General features: G+C 42.4%; 1 protein-coding gene across 2 annotated transcripts in view; it reads left to right on the forward strand.

Moving 5' to 3' along the window:
- nr3c1 (nuclear receptor subfamily 3, group C, member 1 (glucocorticoid receptor)) overlaps window positions 1-23,256 on the forward strand; it is a 23,904-nt gene extending 648 nt beyond the window's left edge. Inside the window, exons 1-9 of one of the 2 annotated variants that reach the window (XM_019869707.1) lie at window positions 1,315-1,408; window positions 8,377-8,465; window positions 16,519-16,679; window positions 17,780-17,896; window positions 17,969-18,247; window positions 19,055-19,199; window positions 19,327-19,457; window positions 19,532-19,689; window positions 21,297-23,256. In XM_019869707.1, coding sequence (XP_019725266.1) covers window positions 8,434-8,465; window positions 16,519-16,679; window positions 17,780-17,896; window positions 17,969-18,247; window positions 19,055-19,199; window positions 19,327-19,457; window positions 19,532-19,689; window positions 21,297-21,449 — 1,176 coding nt within the window. In that variant the 5' untranslated portion in view covers window positions 1,315-1,408; window positions 8,377-8,433 and the 3' untranslated portion in view covers window positions 21,450-23,256. Of the gene's footprint in view, window positions 1-281; window positions 1,409-8,376; window positions 8,466-16,518; window positions 16,680-17,779; window positions 17,897-17,968; window positions 18,248-19,054; window positions 19,200-19,326; window positions 19,458-19,531; window positions 19,690-21,296 lie in introns of those variants that run through there. The other variant, XM_019869706.1, reaches the window with a different exon arrangement.
- The last annotated feature ends 2,100 nt before the right edge of the window (window positions 23,257-25,356 follow it).

The raw sequence follows: 25,356 nt of genomic DNA on the forward strand, positions 1-25,356 counted from the left end.
TATATATATACAGGAATACAAAGTCCTTTTAATAAATAAGGTAGAACAAACCCATCCCACGCGCCTGCTGCCTTTGAGTACCACATTTTCTTGCTTAAATCACACTAGCCCGTGTGAAAAAAAAAACAGTGTTAGTGTACAAAGATGCTTAAAAGGGAACGGAATGGTTGACAATAGAGTGGAATGAGGAACACAAGGTCAAATTGACTGTAGACACTGTCCAACCTGCAACTTGTCTGATCACACTCTTTCAATCTCTCTCTCTCTCTCTGTACAAAAAGATGGACAACGGTGAAGTAAACATAACATTGAGCAGAGATGACTGTACAAGTAAACTGGTCTACATCAAAAGTCCAGAGAGGAGCAGTTCATTGACAGTGGCCCCTCACAGTGCAAGCAGCTCTTCGGCCTCTATTATTCTCCCATCCAGTCTATTAATGCAGCCTGGACAGTCTAACGGCCTCAACAGCAGCCCTGCGCCAGTGGAAGTCACGTCTTCCTCCATTACTGCCACTGTTAGCACGCTGCAGGAAGAGCCACAACATAAGGGCCTCACCAAAGATCAGAAGCTGGTCTCATCTAGCCGCCTCAACTTCGAGGAGAAGTTGATGCAGTCAGGGGGCAGAACAGCACACCTAACCCCATCTTCCATGGATTCCCTTATCGGAGGATCAGATCCTAGCTTTTTCACCATGAAAACTGAGGATTTCTCTTTGGATAAAATAGGTCATGATCCTACTGACCTTGATCATGCTTTTGAGCACATTGGCAAAGACATCGACATGAACCAGAAGTTATTCAGTGATAACACTCTGGATCTGCTCAGTGACTTTGAGCTCACCGGCTCCCCATCGGATTTTTATGTAGGGGATGACGCCTTCCTGTCCACCCTAGCAGATGATGCTCTGCTTGTGGACGTCACCCCGGAGAAGGAAATCAAGCCTGTTACCGCTGAGAGCGCTGCCAGCAGTGGCCCCCTTGCTTTCAATGGCAACAACAACATTATCAATCCTGATCAGTCCAGCTCAAGCGTATCCACAACCTTAACGTCGCCCACCACAATGGTGAAGAAAGAAAAAGATGGCGACTTCATTCAGCTCTGCACTCAAGGTGTGATTAAACAAGAGAAGATGTCTTTTTGCCAGATAAGCAGCACCACATCCCCTGACCTGCCCACATCTAGTCCCATCTCCATCTGCGGGGTGAGCACCTCTGGAGGTCAGAGCTTCCACTATGGACTCGATTCGCAGCCGCTTAAGGATCAGAAGTCTGTCACCTGCCAGTATGTTCCTGTTGCCACCGTTGGTGCACCCTGGAACAGAGGACTGACTCCCGGGCCAGTCTCAGGCTTGAATAAACCCTCTGAGGCCTTCTCAGCCACCCCTACCTACCGCACCGGCTTTGCCAGGTAAGACAAGTTAACAGCGGTTAACTGAGGCGAGAGGGATTTTCATTGTAACATAAATGCAGCTGTGGTTGTTTTTTTTAATTTGCTTTATAGATAAAGTTGAGTTCACTAGTTCTCTGCACTGCCATTTTATTATTTTTTTGGGGACTTAATTTGCACTGCAGACAGTTCAGTATTAGTTTTTCATGTAAGATATGGCAGCAGTGAGAACTGTGCCATGGTGTTAAACTTCACACACACACACACACACACACACACACACACACACACACACACACACACACACACACATATCTTTGCTATTACAGGCAGTGCAAAACGGCCCTAATGGTTGCGGTCACGTTTTGTGAGCGTCATGTAGTTCATTGATTGTGTAGTAATAGAATGGCTTGAGTGGCGAGATACAGGACATAAAGCCTTCAATACACTTTGATATGTCACGAGTTCTTTCTTTCTTGGCATTGCATGCGATTATGGCTGAAATTCAATTTATCCACAGTGAATTATGAGCACGACTTGCGGAATCCGAACCGGCCTTTTCTTTATATTGTCTGTTCACTGTAGTCCGCTTTCAATGAGCGTTGCCGACTTGACCCATGTTGGAACATCAGTCGTCACAGTTAGAAACGTCATGTGCAAAGAGCAAGATGATGTTGTGTTTCAGGAAAAAGCAGATGTTGCAACCATTCTGCTGCCATCCCTCAGAAAGTCAATGCTGAGAGTTCTGGTAGTTTTAGTTTTCATTTTCATTGTGTTTAATGATGTACAGAGGTAGGTAGACTAGCCCAAAAATCTTAAAAGTATTATTATTTAAGAGCAATAATAATACATTAAAAGTAAAAAACAGTTTGCATTGAAATTACTCTTAAAAGTGCACTTTTTCAGGAAGCTTACAGAAATAAAAATCTAACTAGTTACAACACACTTCTGAAATAATGACATTTTTACTTCATAAAAAACGTGTGTATGTGTCGGGTATATGTTTTCAATTGAGGTGGAGAATGCAGTAATACGGGGAAAGACGGGACATCATACATTGATGTACGGAGAAAGTGGAAGGTGGGCACAAGAAGCGTAAAAAACAAACAAAAAAAAAACCCACCACATTCACGAAGGCTCATCAACATCAGATCCCACAGGAGGGTCATAAACTGAGTGTGTCCTCAAACCTTTCAAGGATCTCTAAGAATTTAAAACTCAAATCAATTCTTCTGTCTTGGCCACTATATCAGCTAGAGACAAATCCCCCCTCCCTTCATTATGCTACAGATTAGAGGGAGGTCATTAGTCTTCTCAGGGCCAGTGTGACCTACAGATCCCCCATACAGATCATGCATCTCAAGTGATGGTGGGCGCACTTGAATACGCGTGATCCTCCACAGGATGACTTTGCGGCTGCTCACAGTTCCTCATCCTGATCCATCTCATCTTGATCGTCTGAGGATAGCAATGAACGACGCTGGTTAACACTTTCTTTTTAATTATTATTATTTGTTTTAATCAGATGCAAGTACACTTTTCTAGATAGATGTTTTTGCTCTGATTCTGAGCCTGCCCTTGTTTTTTTCTCTATAACACATCAGTTTTTCATAATAAAATAATTCAATAACCAGAGATGGGCGTTGCCTCCCTTGGATGAAATGGTCCAAGCAGACACCCAATTTTAAGACGGAGGACAGACGACATGAAGAATTTTAAAAGGGACAGACTAAGCAAGGACGGAAGTTGGGCGATTATTCTAATGTTTTCAGAGAATGATGTGAGCTTTAAGTAAAGATGTCAACATAAATGTTAGTGACCATCGATCGCAGTTTTGGCACATTAGGCGATATGTAAAGTCCTACATTATGGGTTTAGACTGTTGTGTTGCATCACTGTACTGTGCAAGTGAGAAAGGACACGTTAAATTAGTGTCGGCAACTAAAGAGGCATTTGAACTGTTCAATACAAGATTCCATGGGAGCCAACAACTCAGGAAATCTAAAATGAATATCAATATTCTTTTCCTTTCAAAAGTGAAGCAGACAATTTTTGAACCGGGTCTAAGCGATATATCAGCCCATCCGCCATATTGTATGTGGCTTTAATAGGAACCAGAAAATCGGCAAATAGCATCGTAAAACTGAGCTAGGATAGCATGATACATTTAAAAAAAAAAAAAAAAAAAAGCAACAATTCTGTGTTAATCCAGTGAGTTTTTGCTTAATGATAAATCTCCAAAGAGGAAGCATTTTCACAATTTGCTTCAATTTGCCACATCCAATATGGCTGCGACGTCGACATACTCAAGGTGTCTTTGTATTACATAATGTAAATGTTGTCTATGATAATACTTGCTTGCGGTTGTCGTAAAAGGTGCCATTCAAGATGGGATTGGAAGCACTACGCGAATGTATGGAGCAAAATAAGTGCTGTCTTGTTCGCAGGGTATTTATTGCCTTAAGGCTGGGCTATGATGACCAGTCTGCTTCTGATGTTAACCTCTCTCTCACGGGATCATGCACAGACGCTTTTTTCCCCCCTCATTATTCTTTTTAAGGATTTTGTTTCTGATATTTCAAGTTTAAAAGCCTGTTTAATTAAAGGAGACTTCAAAGGAGCTCCATTTTTTTTGTGGTAAATGTTAGTTACATATCACAAGGACCCTTTTTTTTTTTCTTTTTTTCTTTTTTGTTTTGGTTCCTATTTTTTCCTTTTCTTTGTTACTTATTTGTTGACATGGCAATGTATTCATTTTTATGTTTCAGTTGAGGTTTAAAAAAAAAAAAGACAATTGCAGTGTTCAGGATGACGCCTACCACCATCTTGGCGTCCTGAAATTTTATGATGTGGTAGGTGCTGTAGGTTGCAACATATTTGTCATGTCGCAGAAGAGAGCAGCGAACTGAGCAGACGCCCATGTGGGGCCTCACTGTTCAGTGTGATGGTCCTGGAGGAGTTGCAGCCGACTTGCACGCTTTGTGGTCTTCCGCTGAGAAAGTCCAGCACCCAGTTGCTGAGAAACACATGAAGTCCTAAGTGATCGGGTTTTTGTACGACCTACTGAGGAATGATTGTGTTTAATACTAAGCTAATGTCTGAGAACAGCATTCGCGTGCAAGAATCTTCACAATCCATGTGTGCCAGGGCTGTAACCATTTGGATAAACTTATGCTGCATGGCGAGCTGCTTAAACACACTGAATATTTAGTAAAATAAACAAAAACAGTGTCAGTTTAATACTTTATAATCCACGGTGTCTTAGCACCTGTTGAATTTATGCACACTTGACACAGACTCTCCTAAGCCCCATAAACACAAGAAATTACATCCTGAAAGAGATCCTGTGTCATTCAATGAAACTTCAGTTTGCAGTTTTTTTTTCCATGCCACCTCAGGCTGTAGCTACACATGACCTTAGGCAGGGGTGCCCATTACGTCGATCCTGATCTACCGGTAGATCTAAGACAGGTCCCAAGTAGATCCGAGGAGTGTCGAGGAAAAAAAAAAAAAAAAAAAACAACCATTTGTGTGTCTTTGTACATGTTAGTAATATATTTTTTTGTGTTAATGTGCGCTGCACCCTAATCATCCTATCAGTCTCATTTTCACAAAAAAAATTTGAAAAATAAAATAAAGCAGGTAAATCTTGAATTTACGATGGCGTGTGATTACGTCCCTGCAAGTTGTTAGCGCTCAGCAGTCTGCAATTGCAGCTTGTGATCAGAGCTGTTGCGCTCTATCTTTTATCGTCATGATTCTCATTCAGAGTTTGCTTCGTGTACAATTCACCGAGGGCGCGGGCAAAGAATAGAAATCTAGGAGGGCCCAGGGAAGCACTTTAAAATGGTACGTGTGAGCTACGATAGTTAACAGGCTGCAAAAGTGCGTCGCATGCCTCCATGTCAGGCTGTTGCTCATCATGCCGTGTGTGTGTGTGTGTGTGAGTGTGAGTGTGAGTGTGAGTGTGAGTGTGAGTGTGAGTGTGAGTGAGTGAGTGAGTGAGTGAGTGAGTGAGTGAGTGAGCGCGTGCGCGTGCATGCCGGTAAGGGTAGATCCCGGGAGGTTAGTTGATCGAAAAGTAGATCTTCGTTCCAAAAAGTTTGGGCACCCCTGACCTTAGGCATCGCCAAATAGTCCCGCCATTGGGGTCCAGGTGACTTGGATTTTGTCTTTTACTACAACAGTGTATTTAATAAGTTACAAATGACGCTGCTTGTTCTGAAAACTGATAGGACTAATTTAAACACATCCAGTCTTAGTAGCTGTCCATTATGTTGTTGATCTATCATCTGCATGCTCATTCGTAGTCTGGTTTACATTGCTCATTCTAAATAGACAGCTAGCTGACTTATACTGTTGGTTACCTTGCTGCTTGATTTAAAGTCGAAGCAAAAATGTAGGGTTAAGCCTGAGTGACCTTGCTGGTTTAACCCTCTAAGGCCCCCTCGTTTTTTCTTTCTTTTTTTTTCCTCCATAGACTCTTGAGCTATACTAGAAAACTCTGCAGTACAAAAGAGTTCTACAAATCGAATATGCTGTTAAAAGAAGCAAATCCCAATTTTATCAGGGACAATTGTATTCCTCCTGCCTGATCGTGGCCTTTTTAAATACCAGAATGTGTTTCAAGTGACCTTCCTGTTGAAATCAGACAGGGGTGTTGTTTGAAGTCTTTGTTTTTCTTTGACTCGCCCACTAGGGGCTCTCATTAGGATCTTTGGGGAAGGTTGCTTGGATCCTTCGATCAGGGAGAGGAAAAAATACATCTACCGGTAATACGTTATCTGATCTCATCTGTCGACATTTCAATTACAGTGCATCTTGCAAGTATTCACAGTGCCCCCCCCCCCCACACACACACACACACACACACACACACACACACACACACACACAGACACACACACACACACTCACACACATTTTATGTTTCAGCCTCATTCCAAAATCGAATACATTTTCCCCTCGAAATTCTACTCACGGCACCCCATAATGACATGAAAGATTTTTTTGTGTGTTTTGTTTTTCAATTAAAAAAAGAAAAGCCAAGAAACCTTGTTCATAAGTATTCAGAGCCTTTGCCACTTAGCTCAAAATTTCATATTTCCACTGATTATGCTTGAGAGAGTCCGACACTTCAATTGGATCCACCTGTGGTAAATTCAGTTGATTGGACATGATTTGGATCTGCACAATATATGGTCACACTGTTGACAGAGTATGTCAGAGCACAAACCAATGATGAGGTCAAAGAAGTGGTCTGTAGACGTCTGAGACAGGATTGTTTGGCGGCATGAATCTAGGGAAGGGTACCCAAAGATTTCTGCGCCTTTGAAGGTTCCAGTGAGCACAGTGGCCTTTTTCACCCATAAATGGAAGAAGTTCCTAACCAGCAACAACTCTCATACCATTAAAAATAATATTTTCTTCTCTGATGAGACGAAGATTGAGCCTTCTTCACGTTGGAAGAATTTAGATTGTATTCAATTCTGGGATTAGGCTGTAAAAAAGGTGGAAAAAGTGAAGCACTGTAAATATCTTCTGGATGCACGGTATCTTTACCCAAAAGGGATCATTCCAGCTGTTTTAGACTAGCTACTTAGGTGGCTTATCTTTAATTTTCCATCCCTTAGGTGTTCATTTGATTTGATGCAGTCCGATTTTGTGGTCTGCCTTGCCTGCTTCAACATAAACTGTTACTTCGCAGACAATGAATGTTGCTTTGGTGTCACAATTCTAAAAATACACCACCCAGTTTCGACACATGTTGGTTGATATGGCATAATCTAAGCTACAGTTGAATTACGTAACAAAGTAGAAAATCTAGCCTGTATTTGGTGGTACTGTAACAGAGCTCATTAATTCGACATGTTATGTAACCTAGGTTTTCAGCGTGGCATTTTCTCCTAAACGTGGATGAAGCTTGACACTGCCTTTAGCAGTGCCACATTGTGATCCCGCTGCTCTTACCAAATAAGTAGTATTTTTAGTCTGTCATGTCGTATTGAATTGAATACAACTTTATTGTCAAATGTGCTGTACGTATGTGTAACGTACAGCACAGATGAAATTTCTTCCCTCTCAACATAAAACATGTATTAATCGTGATAAGCGCATTCTGGTCCTGGAATTTGCGGCCGGCTGTTGACTCAACGTTAGTGTGAAAGGGGAGCACAGTTTGTGTCCATCTCATTGAATAGAGTAGTTCCCAGAGCTCATTAATTCGACATGTTATGTAACCTAGGTTTTCAGCGTGGCATTTTCTCCTAAACGTGGATGAAGCTTGACACTGCCTTTAGCAGTGCCACATTGTGATCCCGCTGCTCTTACCAAATAAGTAGTATTTTTAGTCTGTCATGTCGTATTGAATTGAATACAACTTTATTGTCAAATGTGCTGTACGTATGTGTAACATACAGCACAGATGAAATTTCTTCCCTCTCAACATAAAACATGTATTAATCGTGATAAGCGCATTCTGGTCCTGGAATTTGCGGCCGGCTGTTGACTCAACGTTAGTGTGAAAGGGGAGCACAGTTTGTGTCCATCTCATTGAATAGAGTAGTTCCCACACCCAAATTGTAAGACAGTATTTTATAGCCCTCAATTTATCAGGATTTCTTCATTTTTACGCATTCTTATTTTAGCGGAGGCTGTTTGTTGCATCTCAGACTCGACTGACATTTGTGGGAGGAGACTGAATTGGAGGAGACTGAATTGGAATGTATTTACATCTTTGAGCCTAATGACATTGTCAAACGACACAACTTTTTTGCCGTTCACAACGATCGGGCTGTCAGACTACCAAATAAATATCGTTCTGTGTCTTGGACCGGGAGAGGCTTCACACTGCAAGTCCGTTACCAACCAAACCCTGCCCCATCGCTGCATGCTTCTGTCAAGATTCAGTTCCGTCGGGGAGGCGAGACAGGCAGCTATTGTATTGTTGACACAGGCATAATGTGCGTGTGCGTTGTTTCTATGTTCAGAAAAGGGAAAAAAAAAGTGAGTATGGACCCGTACTTGGATGCTGGGAAGAGGGCGGGATGGACTGTCTGTCCTCTCCCAAAAACCTGAGGTAACAAATTTGTTTAATAACACCACGTTTGCGAATCAGCTACTAGCTTTGCAGTTAAGCAAACGTAACATGACTTGAAATGCAACGTCTACTTTGCAATATTTCCCCTTTTATTCAAGTCACTTTTTAAATAATGTACACACATCGTGGTTGTGTGCGCCACATCGAGTCTCTCGCTATAAGTTGGGAGGGTACTGTCTTCCTATTGGCCAGTGCCAAAGAACCGATCGAAGGATGACCTAGGACGTCGCACGATGCGACAAGGCGAATACAAATTCTGACATGCCAGACTTTCGTCGTCATTGAGTATGTCTCACTGCACAGGCTAGAACGCGTCAAGACAACTCAAAATCGGTTACGAGACACTAAGTTTGCGACACGTCTCTCTGCTCAAAATCTGGCTTCATTTGTGTCGTCTGATGTCAGCATTAAAAGGTTACTACTAATTATATTACTATAGCAGTAAGGGAGACGGTTTGATTTTGTTCTTGGGTCCCGCCCTCATTTAAGAAGCATTCAGTAATTTACTTTTCGACTCCTATGTGACAAGCAAAGACATGATAGCCCACTTTACCCAGCTTGTAAAAGTACATATTTTCCACATTGTTATTCTGTATTTGAAAGCACCAACACAGAATGCACAGATTCAGAGGTGTGACACAAAAATGTTTGGCTTTTTGAAGAATTGATAGGACGATACGTGTGTGTGTGTGTGTGTGTGTGTGTGTGTGTGTGTGTGTGTGTGTGTGTGTGTGTGTGTGTGTGTGTGTGTGGGAAGGGAAATTCCACAATGGTGCAGAACTAGACTGCATTCGACTGAGAGCTGTTTGTGATGTTTTACAAGACCAATGTCATTCTTTGAGGTAATAGAAATGTTAAGACACACTGCTCTCATTGTGATGCAGCACGGTTCTACACCACTACATGCTACAACCGTAGCATTGAACATATTGAATGAATTCTTTTGGCGATCAAAGCTTAGCATTATCTTTGCAGGACATTTGTATTGCACTCTTGCATTGGACATAATTATACTGTGCAAGTGGTCATAATGCTGTGGCGGGTTGGTGTATACTCTATACAGAATGTTATTTATAATCTTGGGTCAAAATGCAGAGGGGGCCCCAACTTCCACAATCACCACCTCTACGACTCCCTTCAGTCAAGGTCAACCTCAACTTTACAGTCACCAAAGTCTCCGAGCTGCTTTTTATATCACCTCACATTCATCAGTTAGCTTTGTGTATAATGCGTGGGTGTGTGCGTGTGTATGTGCTTCAGAGGCAGGCAGGCGGAACCACTGAGCTCCGCCGTGAAGCCCTCACTTCCCTGACCTACTTTTACTTCCAGCCTGTACACAGCTGGCGCTGAGTGAATGCACAGGATGGAATGCCGACCATTCCAATCACGATTGCTCTCTTACCACATCGGCCTGAAACCACAATTGTGCATTTTCATACTTGTGTTTAGTATGACACCAGGTAAGCTCTGAGAAAGTTTTCCCATCGAGGTGCAGTATGCGTGCGGGTCGAGCTCCTCGTCTTACCATTGTCTTTATGTGTCGAGTCAGCAAACTTTAGGAGGTTCCTCCCACACCCAGTTTGAGCTGTGACAGCCTTGTGCACAGTAGCAGTGGGGCTCTTATTCATTCTTGCTGCAGGAAACCTCCCACCGACACACACACACACACACACACACACACACACACACAAACCAACACGCACTGACAAACTGTGGCAATTATGGCTATGAATGTGAAGTCAAGTCCTTTTGGGTTGTATTTCTTCGGCTTTGCCATTAGTTAAAAGCAGTTAGTTGCTGCTCAGGCGTCCAAGTGTAGCTGTGCATGATAAAAGGGAAGGCTGTGGCTGTTACTAGAAACAAACATAATGATAAATGAAACCATGGCTGCCAAGTCAGAGGTAACTTATATGGACTTAATATAATAGCACAATGCAATAGTTTTCCCAAGTGCTCTTAAAAGTAACTCCAAACAGAAAATGTGTGGGTTTTTTGAGTTTGAATAGTTCTTAAGCATAACATCTGTCAGAGTGTGGTGTTGTTGCTTAATTCGCAGTAGGTGTTAAAGGAGCTCAGTATGTGTGATGTGACTGCTTCTGCTCTTGCAGTTTATGCTGCAACACAATGTGACAATGTATCCATGATCTGACAGGACCATATGTCTCTCATTAGTAACAGTACAGCTCATTTGCTCTATGTCATCCTGAGTAGGGATGCCTCGATACCACTTTGACAGAGCGCCCAGAAGTACTTACATTTGAGTGCTCACAAATATCGACTATTGAGACTTGAAAATGCCATCCTATTTTTCAATTGTGATGAAAACCTTTGATTTCAACCAAATATTCTTCACAAAGTTTAACCTTTCTTGAACCTGGCATTATTCTCTCTCAAATACAACACTCTTTAGCGCAGGGGTGCCCATTACGTCAATCGCGATCGACCGGTAGATCGCGGGCTGGTCCAAAGTCGATCGCGAGGGGTGTAGAGGAGAAAAAAAAACCCAACCATTTGTATGTCTTTGTACATGTTAGTAATATATTTTTTGTGTTAATGTACACTGCACCCTAATCATCTTATCAGTCTCATTTTCACAAAAATCATTAAAAAAATAAAATAAAGCAGGTAAATCTTTAACCTACGATGGCACGTGACCTGCGTCACCGGAGGTTGTTAGCGCTCAGCAGTCTGCAATTGCAGCTTGTGATCAGAGCTGTTGCGCTATATCTTTTATCGTTATCATTATTCACATTCAGAGTTTGTTTCGTGTACAATTCACCGAGGGCACGGGCAAAGAATAGGAATCTAGAGGGCCGAGGGAAGCACTTTAAAACGGCATGTGTGAGCTACGATAGTTAACAGGCTTCAAAAGTGCGTCGCACGCCTCAGTGTCAGGCTGTTGCTCATCACAGTGTGCGTGTGTATGTGCGTGTGCGTGCGCGCTAACAGGTTGATCGTAGGAGGTTGGTTGATCGAAAAGTCGATCTTCAGTCCAAAATGTTTGGGCACCCCTGCTTTAGCGTAACAATTGACACTTGTCTCTCTGTCACATTTTTTTAACAATTGTGCCAAACATTTAAATGTAGCCAGTGACACAAGGCAGTTTAGTAATGTGGTCTCCCATTATGAACACTAGAGGGCACTGTGTAAAATTATCACATAGATGAGAGAAGAAGAAGAACGTATAGGTTGGTTTATGTGAGCAAGTCGGGCTGCCAGTCAAGTATTTTTAGAGTCGATTGCCTTATCGATTATTCCATCAAATAAGTAATCGGATGCTTTTTTCCACAAGCACCAATCTCCACTTTACTGCAACGGTCCGTTCTGTAGCTTCTCTCAGTTTCCTCTGGAATAAAGCTTTTCCGCTCCAACCCAATGCAAATAGTTATGTAGAGTCTATGCTTTCCATTACCTTTGATGAGACAATCGCTCCTAATCACATGGCCGCCACATTGGTACATTTTAGTTTTTCCTGTACTAGTCTAAGTCTGTTTATCTTCGACAAGAGAGCAGTGTAAGTCGGAAATGTGTGACCAGTCCCTCTCTCTACGGCGAATTGCAGTCAATGCTGGAACGAACAGACTTTGAAAGTTACTATACAAAGGGGAGTTTTGAGTGGACTGGACACCGCTATTTTTATGTCTATGAATCTAGGGTGTGTTGTTTCCGGGTCTGATAAATGGAGATTCCACTGTACTGTATTTTCTGTTGGGATCAGTTAAATTAACATCATAAACATCTTTTGAAAATGAAACACAAGAATATCAATAATTACGACAAACCAAACCAACTGTACTGTTTGGTGGAAACAGAGTTTAGGTCGGAACCATCTCGTCGTTTGTACGCACCAAGCCAACTCGACACATCCAGTTGCCTGAATATTGTTTTCTCACAGCCCAGTCTGTCCCAACAAATATTGTCTCTCCACACTAAAATTACAAGCCACGCTCTTTTGCGTGTGAGAGTGATGCAGATTGTGCAAACCAGTTCCTAGTTCTATTTTGGTGGCTCTTAGCTAAGGGAAGAAGTGCATCCTCCTGTCTCTGCTCTGCTCTCCTTTGCATGACACAAGAGGACTTGGCTATATCGGTTCGAATCACAGCGGTGACACGATCACCCTATATTGAGCTCATCACTCCTCAAGTGAGCCCGTGGGAATTCCTTCGCTGTTGTAAAACCATTTTTGTGGGTGGCGTTTTAAGCTGACATATTTTGGGGGTCATTTTGAAAACCTATCCTTTTTTTTTTAATGATGGAATCAAACAGGAAGCCTTGTAAACCTTTTCAATGGCAGCAATAACATGAACATTTTTTTTCAAATCTTCAGGTCTGCAGCGACATTAGTTTTAAATTAATAGTGTGTGTCACCTTTTTATAGCAAGAAAATTTAAATCAGCAAATATTGATTCGTGGTGAATTATGAGAAGGGCTGACAGTTTGAAACTGCAGATTGTCTACATTTTTTGGGGGGGCTCTTTCACGAAAACCAAGTAAAAACATAGTGTGCCACGTTTCCTGAAGTTTGCCAGTGTGCAATCTGCTTTGGAAACTACTGGGTTATGCAGCTGGGATCGCATATGGCGGCGATGGGAAGAGCAAATTGTCTGACAGTGTAACGTAGCCATCAGATGTCAGATTTTACTCGCAAATGAATCCAGTTCAGATACAGAACAATGCAAATTGCTTCATGAAGATATCTCATCCTGCTGTTGCGCCAGTGTTATATCTCTCTTTGTATATCATTTCCTTCGTAAAGTTGTTTTAGGTTACCGTAACTGTCAAGAAATATCCGATTGCACCCAAGTGAATCAGTCAGTTGCATTCCTTTTCCCAGTCCCTGTCTCTCAGTCATGTGATCTTCAACTGCTATTTATGAGTGTGTCATACAAATACAATTTATGCGTGAACACACGTCAGGACTGCAGACCGCACCGACGTGCAAGTCGAGCCGTAATCTTCCTCTGCCACGGTGTCACGAGTTCCACAATAACAGCACGCTAAAAGTTGAAAGCAAACAAATATTGCAGTGACGAACGATCATGCTCACCCAGGCATTCATATACCCTCAGTTAAAAAGAAAAAAAACATCAGGAAGAACTCAGGGGATGTTGAAGACGCCCTCTGTGACTCACGAACTGAATTGGCGTATTTACTCATACCCTAGTCCATTGTTGTTATTCCTGGGCTGAAATCCAAAGTCAAGTCTCTGTAATTCTGTTTTCAACCATACTGTACAATATCCTAAACGTTCAACTACAAAAATTCTTTTGCCAGATACCTCTGTGTTGGCCTCACTGATCTGCTCCACTCTTTCAGATGAACCTTAACATCTTAAGTTGCATCAAGGAGGTTTGCGCTGATGTTTAAGCCCCGTTGAATCACGTGATAAAACATGAGTTTATAGTAGGGGAGCCTGAGGAATCCAATGTAAACGGACATGTTAAGTAAACACAAAATGATCGATTAAAATTAGACACATTGCATTGGGAAAGTTGCGGCTCTGATGAAGATACAAATAGACGGTGTGTATGGAGGAGGAAGCTGTTAAATTGCACATGACACTGGTCACTGGGCCACTAGCCTTATTTCAAACGTAGCCTGTCACAATAAAAGCCATGTTGATTGATCACACATAACAAACGGGAGCGATTAACTTCCCAAGCCTGCTCTCGCTGAAGTCATGGCCTCTCTCATTGCTGTTGCGCTGCTGGATGAACGCTGGCCCATAGTTCGTTCCAAGGAAAGGCAGCAACTTCCTTTTGACTGAGCACACTCATTTCATTTCAACAGATCAGAAACTACGCTGTTAATCACTGCTTTGTTCATCTTTGACCATCCTTAAAACGAACTTGGTCTGGCATGTCTTTGTGTTTGCTTCAAGCAGTTTATTGCCACTCCCATTCGAGGTTCACTGTAAAATTAAAAGTGAAACAGAGAGAATTATTATTAGTGTTTAACCAAACCAAATAACTTTGCCTTACGCAAGTCTGCTATCTTAATGCGAACACACAATGCAAAACGCCGTAGATGGGTTCGTGAAACTAGCGTTGCTGTAGCTGTTGCAACACATTTTCAAACATGGAGAAAGACGACAGTATACAATAGTAAGGCACACTTGCGGGCATATATTCTTCCTCTGCAAAAAAATGACCAATACCAAGCTGCATTATTGTCTTATGTGCGTGTTACACGACCACCTTGCAAATTTTCTGGTTGATGTTATACGGTGACCTGGAATGAATTAATGTAATTTCCATTCATTTTAATGGTGGAATGCACCACCGTCGTCTGCGTTGGCTCCTCACCGGTTCTTTTCTCCGTCCTTACTTTCCTCCTCATTCTGACAGAATTTTACCTCAGTTTTGAACTGCGTGAAAGTAATTGGATTCCAATGAGCAGCTTAAAGCCTTCACAGGAAAGCTGTCAAATGACAGCACTCCATTGGGCCAAAGCAAGGTGGAGTCATTAGCCCTCCACACCCTGTGACATCATCAGCTTCTTGACACTGGACTCATTATTGGCCCCACCTTGCATGTCAGCCCTCAGTTTGGGTGCTGAGCTTTTTGAAAAACTTGTCTGCGGCGGCTCAGCAACGTTTGCTACATGACCCTTCACATGTTTAGCGCAATGGGTTTACCACTAGGTCATGAAACTTGAAGGCGGATGAATTCAAACGATCCCAAAGGGAGTATAAATCCCCAGCCTCTCCTTATGGCGAAATTGTTTTGGGGTCAAAGTATATTTCAATAATCCAGAGACTAACCACAATGGGTTTTTGGTTAGACTTTTGTCAAATTTGCTGTGCCGAAACACAGCTCAGAAGTTATCTTGAATCCAACTCCTTGAATACTAATAAAGATATATGTCTTCCACACCGAGCCGGAGCACCTCCGTGCCACCCCTTCCTTTCTGTAGGCTGTGAATTCTTAGACTGTGAGGCCCTGTTGTTCCTCTCAGGTTTTCCCACCCTACTACACCCACCGACTGCCTCGGTCTGCCCCCCATTCATCATGCGTTGTGTAACTATGCAAACGTGGCAAAACGCCGCGCTCCCCAGCAGATCTGATCACGTATCCTTTTTTTTTTTTCTGTCAAGACACAGAGTTTAGACACAAAGATGCACAAACACAGACGATTGCAGCTCAAGCTCGAGAGGAGTTTAATTGTCAATGGAGTCGCTGGATTGCAAAGGGGGTGTGGACCTACATGGCATTTACAAAAGCCAGGTGGCCTCTTGCGGTGGTTTTGAGGAACTGCATCTCAGCAGCCAAGACAGCGCCCTTGCACAACGTGAAGAGTTTGAAAGTTTGCAGCTGTCTTCAATCAAAATGTCGGTCGAAAAACACTGTGCTTCACATAGTTATGCAGCAATACATGTATGAAATACAGAAACTTGGGCATAATTCTTTTGAAAAATATTCTAACTGCAATTTTTCAATTTATTATGAAGTTATATTTTCAAGGTCCTCTTGCCATGTATTTTCAAACACACACAAGCAATAAATAAAACCTTCCTACAACAAACGATATCAGATGTGTTATACATCAATGTTCTGGTTTTACAGGTTAGTCCAATGCTAAATTAAAGGCAAATGAACCATGAGTTAATAAGTGAGACAGTTTATTTAGAGTCATTAACTTGTTTGAAAATTGCATTCGACAACATTGAGATGACCATTTGAATTTGATTCATTGTTCAGCCGTAACAGAAACACAAAAACAGTTAACACGAGAAACTACAAAGAACATCAAAATGAGGAGTCAAGTCAAATGCTGCTTTCACTGGTGTGCTTTTAACTGAACACGCAGTTCTTCACCCGAAAGGATGTGCATACCCCAATTGTGGTCAAAGAACCGCAAGGGTGAATAACCTTAAGTTTTTAATTTTGTGCGAGGGACGTTGAGTAGACAGCAATTGGAAACTGCAGTGACAGATGACACCAAATCCATCAAGTATGATATTTTTTTGCAGGGATGTGAACAGATTTTAAATAGATCCCTCACCTCTCTCGATCTGGTCGTCTCCCCTCAGCTCGACTTCCCGACCGGAAGGCACCACGGCGCCGTCGTCCACCCAGGGCAAGAGTGGCACTCACAAAATCTGCTTGGTGTGCTCCGACGAGGCTTCTGGGTGCCACTACGGCGTGCTCACGTGTGGCAGCTGCAAGGTGTTCTTCAAAAGAGCAGTGGAAGGTGAAGTTGCCACCAGACAGATTTGCTTGCATGACACCGTGATCACGTCATATTGTGTTGGGAGAATAAATAATTTTCTCTCGCAAAACTTATATGACAGCAGTTGTTGTAGCTTGGCAATTTTTTCATTTTGAATTACTTGCCATTGTCAAAACCGTTCAGGAGTTACTGCACAAAAATGACACATAAATGTCCAAGACCAACTAGAAACCACTCTCAGTGTAACTCTGCACTGACACCGAGCAGTCCGTCAATCCATTTTCAACGAGGATTGGCAGAAGTTTCGAGAAGTGAAATTCTCCCTCCGTCATGTTTGTAACATTTGGCAGAGTAATTGTTTTCATAGGTCAAAATGTAAAGTAACTCAACCCACAAAAGACCAACATGACCATTCTGAGCTGCTGATTTGATTTTCAGTTATCCAATCTCAGTTAGATGGAAAGGGTGCTGAAGGAATAATAAAAATAATAATAATAATAATGTCGTGAGATTAGATTGATTTATGTATTCTGTATATTGTTTCTCGATGTGTTTGTGGAGTCATTTATTACTTTAGTGGAGTAGACCGACAGATAAAACTTTATCGGTGTTTTTTTTTTCAACGGAAAATAAAAAATAACAAATGAGCCGTGTAAATAAACCATACAATCTTTTTAGTGCTCTCATTTTCTAGTATGTACAAATGGAATTTCATGACTTTTTCATGGAGAAAGAAAGGGGAAAAAAACACTTGACACAATCATTTTGTGTTTTTTGAGTGGCGTTTTTGTTTTTTGTGATTTCTGTTTTTTTTCCGCTATTAGTCTAAGTGTAAGAACATCAAATATGGAATCAATTATTAATTTATGACGATAGAGAACCGCTGTCTATCAGACCCTCTCGCAACAGGCTAAAATCTGTGCTCTAGGGACTCCGCGTTTTAGGGGTACAAATTAAAATTTGGACGTGCCCTTATCTTTCAAAACCCATAAAAGGATCGCCTCAAAATCCACCACACAGCTGGTTCTTGAAAGATGAACTGCATTGTAACAGAGGTTCACTACATTTTATTTTTACAACCTTTCTCCTAACATGAATCTTCCTCTCCTCTTACTCCTCAGGGCAACATAATTACTTGTGTGCTGGAAGAAATGACTGCATCATAGATAAAATCAGGAGGAAGAACTGCCCAGCCTGCCGCTTCCGCAAGTGTCTAATGGCCGGCATGAATCTAGAAGGTACAGCCACAGTTTCTGAGTGCAAAACAGTCTATCATGAATGTTCTTCTTGACTCGGCGTGTCTTCTGCAGCGCGCAAAACCAAGAAGAATCGCGTGAAAGGCATCCAGCCAAGCAACTCACCCGAGTTGCTGCCCCCGAAGCCAGCCGAACCTCAGGCACTCGTCCCCAAGTGTATGCCTCAGCTGGCCCCCACGATGCTGTCCCTTCTGAAGGCCATCGAGCCCGACACCCTCTACGCGGGCTACGACAACACCCTGCCTGACACCCTCTCGCGCGTCCTGACCTCTCTTAACAGACTGGGTGGCCGACAGCTCATTTCTGCGGTCAAATGGGCGAAGGCTTTGCCAGGTGGGTTTCATCTGGAAAGCTCACTGACAGAAGTTGGGCAAAACCAGGGCAAACGATTGTTCAACTTGTTCTTTGTTGAGGGAACATCATAGCACAATGATCAAAAACGACTGCCAAATTCCTCTTTGCCCTGAAATGTTGCGGCATGTTCCTTTTTGTAAGTTGGAAAAGCAAGATGACCGCACCCCAAAAAAGTCGTTGTTTTTCACAGACACTTTAAAGTCAACTCGCAGCTTTTCTCAAATGAAAATCTTGCATTAATAATCAACGGGAATCAATTACATATGTCACGTCATCATCCAGAAAGACCTACAGGGTATTTGTGTTTCTTAAACAGTCATGAAAGGCATTCGTTGTTTAAAAAAAAACAAAAAAAAACAAGGTTTAAATTGGCATTCAACTGCTTTAAATCATTCTCTCCAAAGTCTGAAAAAATGTGGTGGTAAAGTCACACATTCAATTTTAGTCTGGACTCCTAAGAGCAGCAGATGCGTATCCCTTTATGGAGCATTTTTGGTCAAGGTGGGATCACCATGTCCCACATTGTGAAATTGGTCTTTATTGAATTTCAAGGTGAACAAAAGGTCTCGAGTCTGCCTTAAGCTGTAGCTGCAGCATATTGAGAGCTGTTCTCAATATTCATGCATCAAATTAGCGAAAACATTGTTAAATGAATCTCTCCGACAGCGTCAATTGAAACTGACTCTTATTATCTCGGTTGAGGCAGAATTTTCAACAGGGTTCTTGATTTTGTTCAAGTGGTCCTAATGTGTCCTCAGTCTTCAGCCGGGCTCTCCTCCCTTTCAGGTTTCAGGAACCTCCACTTGGATGACCAGATGACCCTGCTCCAGTGCTCGTGGCTCTTCCTCATGTCATTTAGCCTGGGCTGGAGGTCGTACCGGCAGTGCAACAGCAACATCCTCTTTTTTGCTCCGGACCTTATCATGAACGAGTATGTGACAAAAAACTTGTCTTCCCAAGTAAACTGCAAAGGGAAAAGCGAAATGCCGGACCCCTCGAACACGTTGCTCCCGCCTTAACTGTTGCCCTTTCCGCTTGTTTTTCTTCTGTGTATGAAGGGAGCAAATGAAGCTGCCCTACATGGTCGACCAGTGCAAGCAAATGATGAGGATTAGCAGCGAGTTTGTCCGCCTGCAGGTTTCCCTTGATGAGTATCTTTGCATGAAGGTCCTGCTGCTGCTCAGCACAGGTCAGTCTCTCATCGCGTGACATTTGACTTCCGAGCAGTCCACAGAGGCTTGAGATTATTTCCCTCGTCCGCAGTGCCAAAAGATGGCCTGAAGAGTCAGGCGGCTTTCGACGAGATACGAATGTCGTACATCAAGGAACTGGGAAAAGCCATTGTGAAGCGAGAGGAGAACTCCAGCCAGAACTGGCAACGTTTCTACCAGCTCACCAAGCTGCTGGACTCCATGCATGAGGTGAGAAAGCTGCACGCAATCCTACAGTCAGGACAACAGAATGGTAACAAAACACGTTGTCGCATAAATTCATTCCATCATATGCATTCAATTCCAGTGTAGTTGACAATAAGTATTGGGATTTTTTTGTTGTTGTTTTGTTTTCAACTTTAACACTCCCAAAGACATATTTATATGTCTTTTCACACTCCACACGTTCAACCCCAGATACTTATTTTTTTTTCAATTTCTTTCAAGACTTAGCGTAAAAAGAAAATGTTTTGGGATTTTTTTTACCCTAAGTAGTAGTAGTAGTAGTAAGAGTGAATGAGTTCAGCGACTTTACAACAAAAAACGACCTTGAACCATTGAGCAATTGTCGCCATTTTATGCAAAGTACCTCCATTTTCCAGGGCACAGCAATCGGTTACTTGTCCAGGTCATCTTTTGTGCTTTAAGCTAAATGAAGCAGTCTGCAGCGTATCAGTTATTTTGAGTGTATCAGAAGCAGTCTGACTGCAGCTGCCTAACGTGAACTCCAAAGAAACGTCCGTGCACTGAAGGAAGTTGGAAAACAAGAGACATATTTATTAGAGGGATATCAATTTGGGTCTGGTCCATTCGAATAAACTCAACAAAGCTTGTGCGTGCAGACTGATGGAGGTTGCTGTTAACCTTTAGCTTCACTGAACGCGGCTGATCACGTCATTGTTTAACATACCACCTGCATTCATGGTTTCATGAAACAAAAATGCACACAGAGCAACCTTGTCCAACGCAGTCATAATACAAAACTAAGTACCGGTAAATAGCCAAGCTTGATTTACAAGAAAATGCCTTTTTTTGTGCTCTTGGTTTGCGTTAGCCACTTGTTGTTTCGGATTCACTAACTCACAGCCGTTCATATTGACCGGTTGTGACTGACAGCCGATGGCAATTTTGCCTACTGAGTTGGTGAAAACTGCTTGCCCGTCGGGGGCTCCTTCACCTAAGTCGTATCTCAGAATACATGAACATTTCGATCATCTCCATTCACAGGACTGTAGCCCGCGAATATTTTGGGATTTGGATGTCCTCATGAGACTTCTGTGGGAGAATTGGATATTCGGATGAAAAATCTCTCTCTATATATTTTGCTTGGTGAAAGAACAATTATGAATACGGAAGCCACAAAAGTGAAGAACAAACGACCACCTGCTTTTCATTTTTAGATCATCAATATTTTAGACTTGAGTTTAAACTGTTCTTAGCAGCACACTCATTTCCTCTTTAGAAACATCACCTAGTGAGATTTTAGACAAATCTCTCCCCAGAGATTTTCGTCTATGAGATGACGTGATGTCAGAACGAACCACAATAGCGATTTTTGCCAGCTAAAACAACACACTTGAGACAGCCTGATTTGTTTAAAAGTGATCAGTGGGAACAGCACCTGGGTCAAGCTGTCAGCTGTGACCGTTTTTTTTTTTTTTGTCTTCTTTTTAACCGAAGTACTCCAATGAATCAGACCTGAACTCAATTTTCTCAACTTAAGGATCATCTTTTTTTTATGGAAGGAACACAGTTTGCTCAATAAATAATACCAAGGTAAGTGTGATCATGACGGCTGTCATTGTGCGTGTGTGCAGATGGTCGGCGGGCTTCTCAACTTCTGCTTTTACACCTTTGTGAATAAATCGCTGAGCGTGGAGTTCCCGGAGATGCTGGCCGAGATTATCAGCCACCAGCTTCCCAAAGTCAAGGCCGGTGGCGTCAAAGCCCTCCTTTTCCACCAGAAATGACCCGTTTGCTCCCATCGGAGGCCATGCCTTAACACCCAAGACCACCACCACCCTGAAAAGACTGAGTACATACATCTTTGGGAGCGGGCGGAGGTTTTTCAGATTTCTTAGGAATTGTCGTGCAGACGAGTGCGCTTCACACCCATGTTGTCTCAGGTGACTTCCTTCAACGAAACAACTATATCCGTCGACTCTACACATGAATTACTTTGTACAGATTCTAATAGTATTTTTGCATCCGGACAGTTTTCCAGGTTGTAGTCACGTGGAAGCCAACTAAACTCCATGACTATTTAGTATTTTGAAACTCTTGAGTTGTTATAGGAGGTTGCGACTAGACTAGCGCCCCGTCTCAATGATCTCGCTTCATTTTGTGCTTTGATCCGTTTCGATATGAAAAACACTTTTACGTTAGCCATTCAAGATTACGCCACAAGCTGACCTCTTCACGGTTTACACACGTCGATTCATAAAGGGAAAAAAAAATGTGCCTTTTATTTTGGTGTTGTCGTTGCGTAAAATATCATCTCAGCTATCTCTTCCTACCTGCGTGTGGGGCGTTGAGGGGCGTGCCTCTCCTCAGCCCATCGCAAGTTTACCCTGATTGTACTACATGCAGTTGCGAGGCTTCCTTTTGAAACGACTGTTTTCCTTTCTCCTCTGAGCAGAGCTGCGTGCATATACGTATGTGCGTGACTCGTCCCCGTACCACACATGAAATTCCCAAAGTGCGATATAAGTACTTTGGACTCTGCTATAAATAACGGCTTTCAAAGACTGTGAAGGATGACTGTGGCTTCGTCACAGTCTTCATATAAGATTTGGGGTTTTAGCCCGCCTCATCTCAAATTGGCACCCCACCCCTTCCTTTCCCCACTCATTTACCTTAAACCCTCCATTGTATTTAACAGAATGTGATTTGCGTCAACCAATCAGAAAAGAGAGTCCTATTTTCATGCGGATTTGTAGCTTGTTAGTGCATCTGAAGGGTGCAGCTGTTCAGCCATGAGGGCGAGTGTGTGATCCTGATCCTGCGTCGCCCCGAAACTCATCGCACCGTGTTTTACTCAAAATGTCCACCTACACCTTTAAAGTTGAACACATCACTGATGGTTAAAATATTTCCTCATATAGTGGTTTTGTTACTTGACTGAAGAAGAGCACTTGGTGTCTGTTACGGTTTAGGTTAGAGAGACTCTCAAGTCAACTCGGCTGTGCTTCGAGAGCACTTTAAAACAAACACCGCTGGATGCTAAGTGCTCTGCATGGATAAAAAAATAATATCGATTATATTTTATCATTCACGGTAAATAATTATTATTCATTTTTAAATGGTTCCGCAATATGCTATGTATCATCTATGACTAGAATATTGTATCTTGCAAGGGTTTCCCAAATAGTAGACTTTGTTTCCTCCCCGCGGACCTAAACATGTACTGCTATCTGAAGATTTCTTTTTTCGGACAATTTGAAATTACATTGCTTAAAAAAAATAAAAAAAAAGATTTAGAGAATTATGGCATTTATTTACCCTGACCTGCAAATGCTACAAACAATATATTATTGTGCAAAACCCCATGCATCCAGAAATAGAATTTTTACAGAAAATGATGCAGTAGACTTTCTGAGTGCACCAAAGCAATATCTTTGTACCTCGGGATTATTTTATAATATAATATAAATGAGCTCTTTTTCACCCAATATCTGCCAGCTAGAGTCACTTAAACCATGTCTCCTTAAAGTTACCTCCCGTGGGGAGTATCTCTTAACTTCTGCAGTGAGCTATCGGGTGGGATCGACTAACTGCTTCATTGACCATAAAAATGAGTCAACACAAAACAATTCTGCCTCGAAACTAAAAATGAAAATGTATTTTTAGGGGAGAGAGTCCTCAATTATTTGAGGGAATAATCAGGTCTAGAATGTGACGGATGGCCATAGTCACAACAGCCAAAAGCGTCATTTTCTTTCATTACTCGCCTTAATACAGTGTAGTTCTCTTTGTTCAAGCTGTCTGTTGAAGATGTTACTTGCTCCTCAGACCATCAAAAGTACTATCCATCCGGCCATCCATTTTCTACCGCTGATCCAGGATCGGGTCGCGGGGGCAACAACCTTAGCAGGGAAGCCCAGATTTCCCTCTCCCCAACCACTTCTTCCAGCGCTTCCCGTGAGGCGGGGTGGACATAGTCTCTCCAGCGTGTCCTGGCTCGTCCCCGGGGACTCCTTCAGGTGGGACGTGCCTGGAATACCTCACCAGGGAGGTGCCTAGGAGGCATCCTAATCAGATACCCGAGCCACCTCATCTGGCTCCTCTCGATGTGGAGGAGAAACGGCTCGACTCTGAGCCCCTCCCGCATGACCGAGCTTCTCAACTTATCTCTAAGGGAGGGCTCAATGCTTGTCAAAAGTATGAATTATTACAAAATAGTCATTTGAAAAGTGAACAAAGTGGCGAAACAGATTTGATACTGGGCTATGCGGCCCGACACAAATGACGGACAAGGCAGACACCAGTGTCCATCGTACACAAAAGAATGGGAGGACAAATTACTCGATAATAACACAAAAAAATCTCTTAATTTCCAGTTAGGTCATGGGAATGAACATCATTTATTTGAACCGTTCTTTTTTTTTTTTTTTTGTGGGTGGCATGTTACGACGAGCTCCCATGGCAGAATGAGTGCACATTTTGGATTTTGCCTCATTTGTGCTTGTGTAGCGTTTCTTCAAATGGACAATTGACACTGACATTAATTAGAGCAAAGACCACTATTTGGGGAAATACTTTAGTTGGGAGTCATTTTCCTGCCAAGTCCCCTTGTGCGCGTTGTCTCAAAAGGTTCGGCGCACCACTTTTTGGTGCGTTTGCTCTTCTTCGCTCTCTTAGCTATGTGTTGTTACAACACGGCTGATAAGCTCCTCCCTCGTTGTGTTCAAAGTGCAAGCCTCCATTTTTAGGTATTCACTGCCATCGATCGGGATGTGTGTCGTGTGTGGGAAGCATTTGTGTGCGCCCGCTTTATGAAATGAATGTAAATAATGAGATTATTTAAGTATGTACAAAACTTGGATGAAATCGATTGGACAAGTCATAAAAGATGGTGTATAGTTGGCTTATTGTGTGAAATGGTCACTAGGCCTATTTGTCAAGGAACTATTTGTCGAGATGGACGCCTCGCGATAAGAAGCAGTCAGGACAATTTTTATAACCCCCAAAAACTGTAATTCCACAAATTCTCAAAATAATAGTGAAGAAATTGGGTTATTAGCCCCCCCAGAACTATTCATTTTTCCCCGAATGCCCAAGGTTTACGATATGCATTAACATGTTCACGGGGAGATATGAGTTGAGTGCAGTGAAAATCCACCCTACAAAGGTTCAGAACTGCCTGTAGCAAAATTCAACCCCACCAAACCACTTCTACATAGTTCATCGTCACCTAGGTTGCAACAAGGCACTAATGTCGAAATGAAATGCTTCAAACCACTTCAACATAGTTCCTTGGCCCCAAGAAGCTGGCAAGGCACTACTTTGACTACTTTGGTCAAAATGAAACTCCTCAAATCACTTAAACAAACTGCTTTGGCATCCCTTACCTTGGGGAAATTTCTTCAAGGAATCCCCTCTTAATCTAAACAACTATTGTGTGTAACCCTTAAATTACTTTGGATTTTTTTTTTTAACTGAAATAGTCATGGCCTGTGTGATTACTGAAAGCAACTGAACCAAATGAAAAGTAGCAAGGTTGCGGAGTGGCCCCGACGACGTTTCCTCATCCACACAATGACGATGACGTCGGCTTCCGTGGAAGGACAAATTCATTAGACAGAGATGTGGAGGCGCCGATTACTAACATGTGATCCAGGCTCAGGTAATTGTCTCTGTCATTCATATATATATATA

Source organism: Hippocampus comes, unplaced genomic scaffold (assembly GCF_001891065.2).
Source record: "Hippocampus comes isolate QL1 unplaced genomic scaffold, H_comes_QL1_v1.1 scaffold9, whole genome shotgun sequence".
In the NCBI taxonomy this organism is placed as follows: domain Eukaryota; kingdom Metazoa; phylum Chordata; class Actinopteri; order Syngnathiformes; family Syngnathidae; genus Hippocampus; species Hippocampus comes.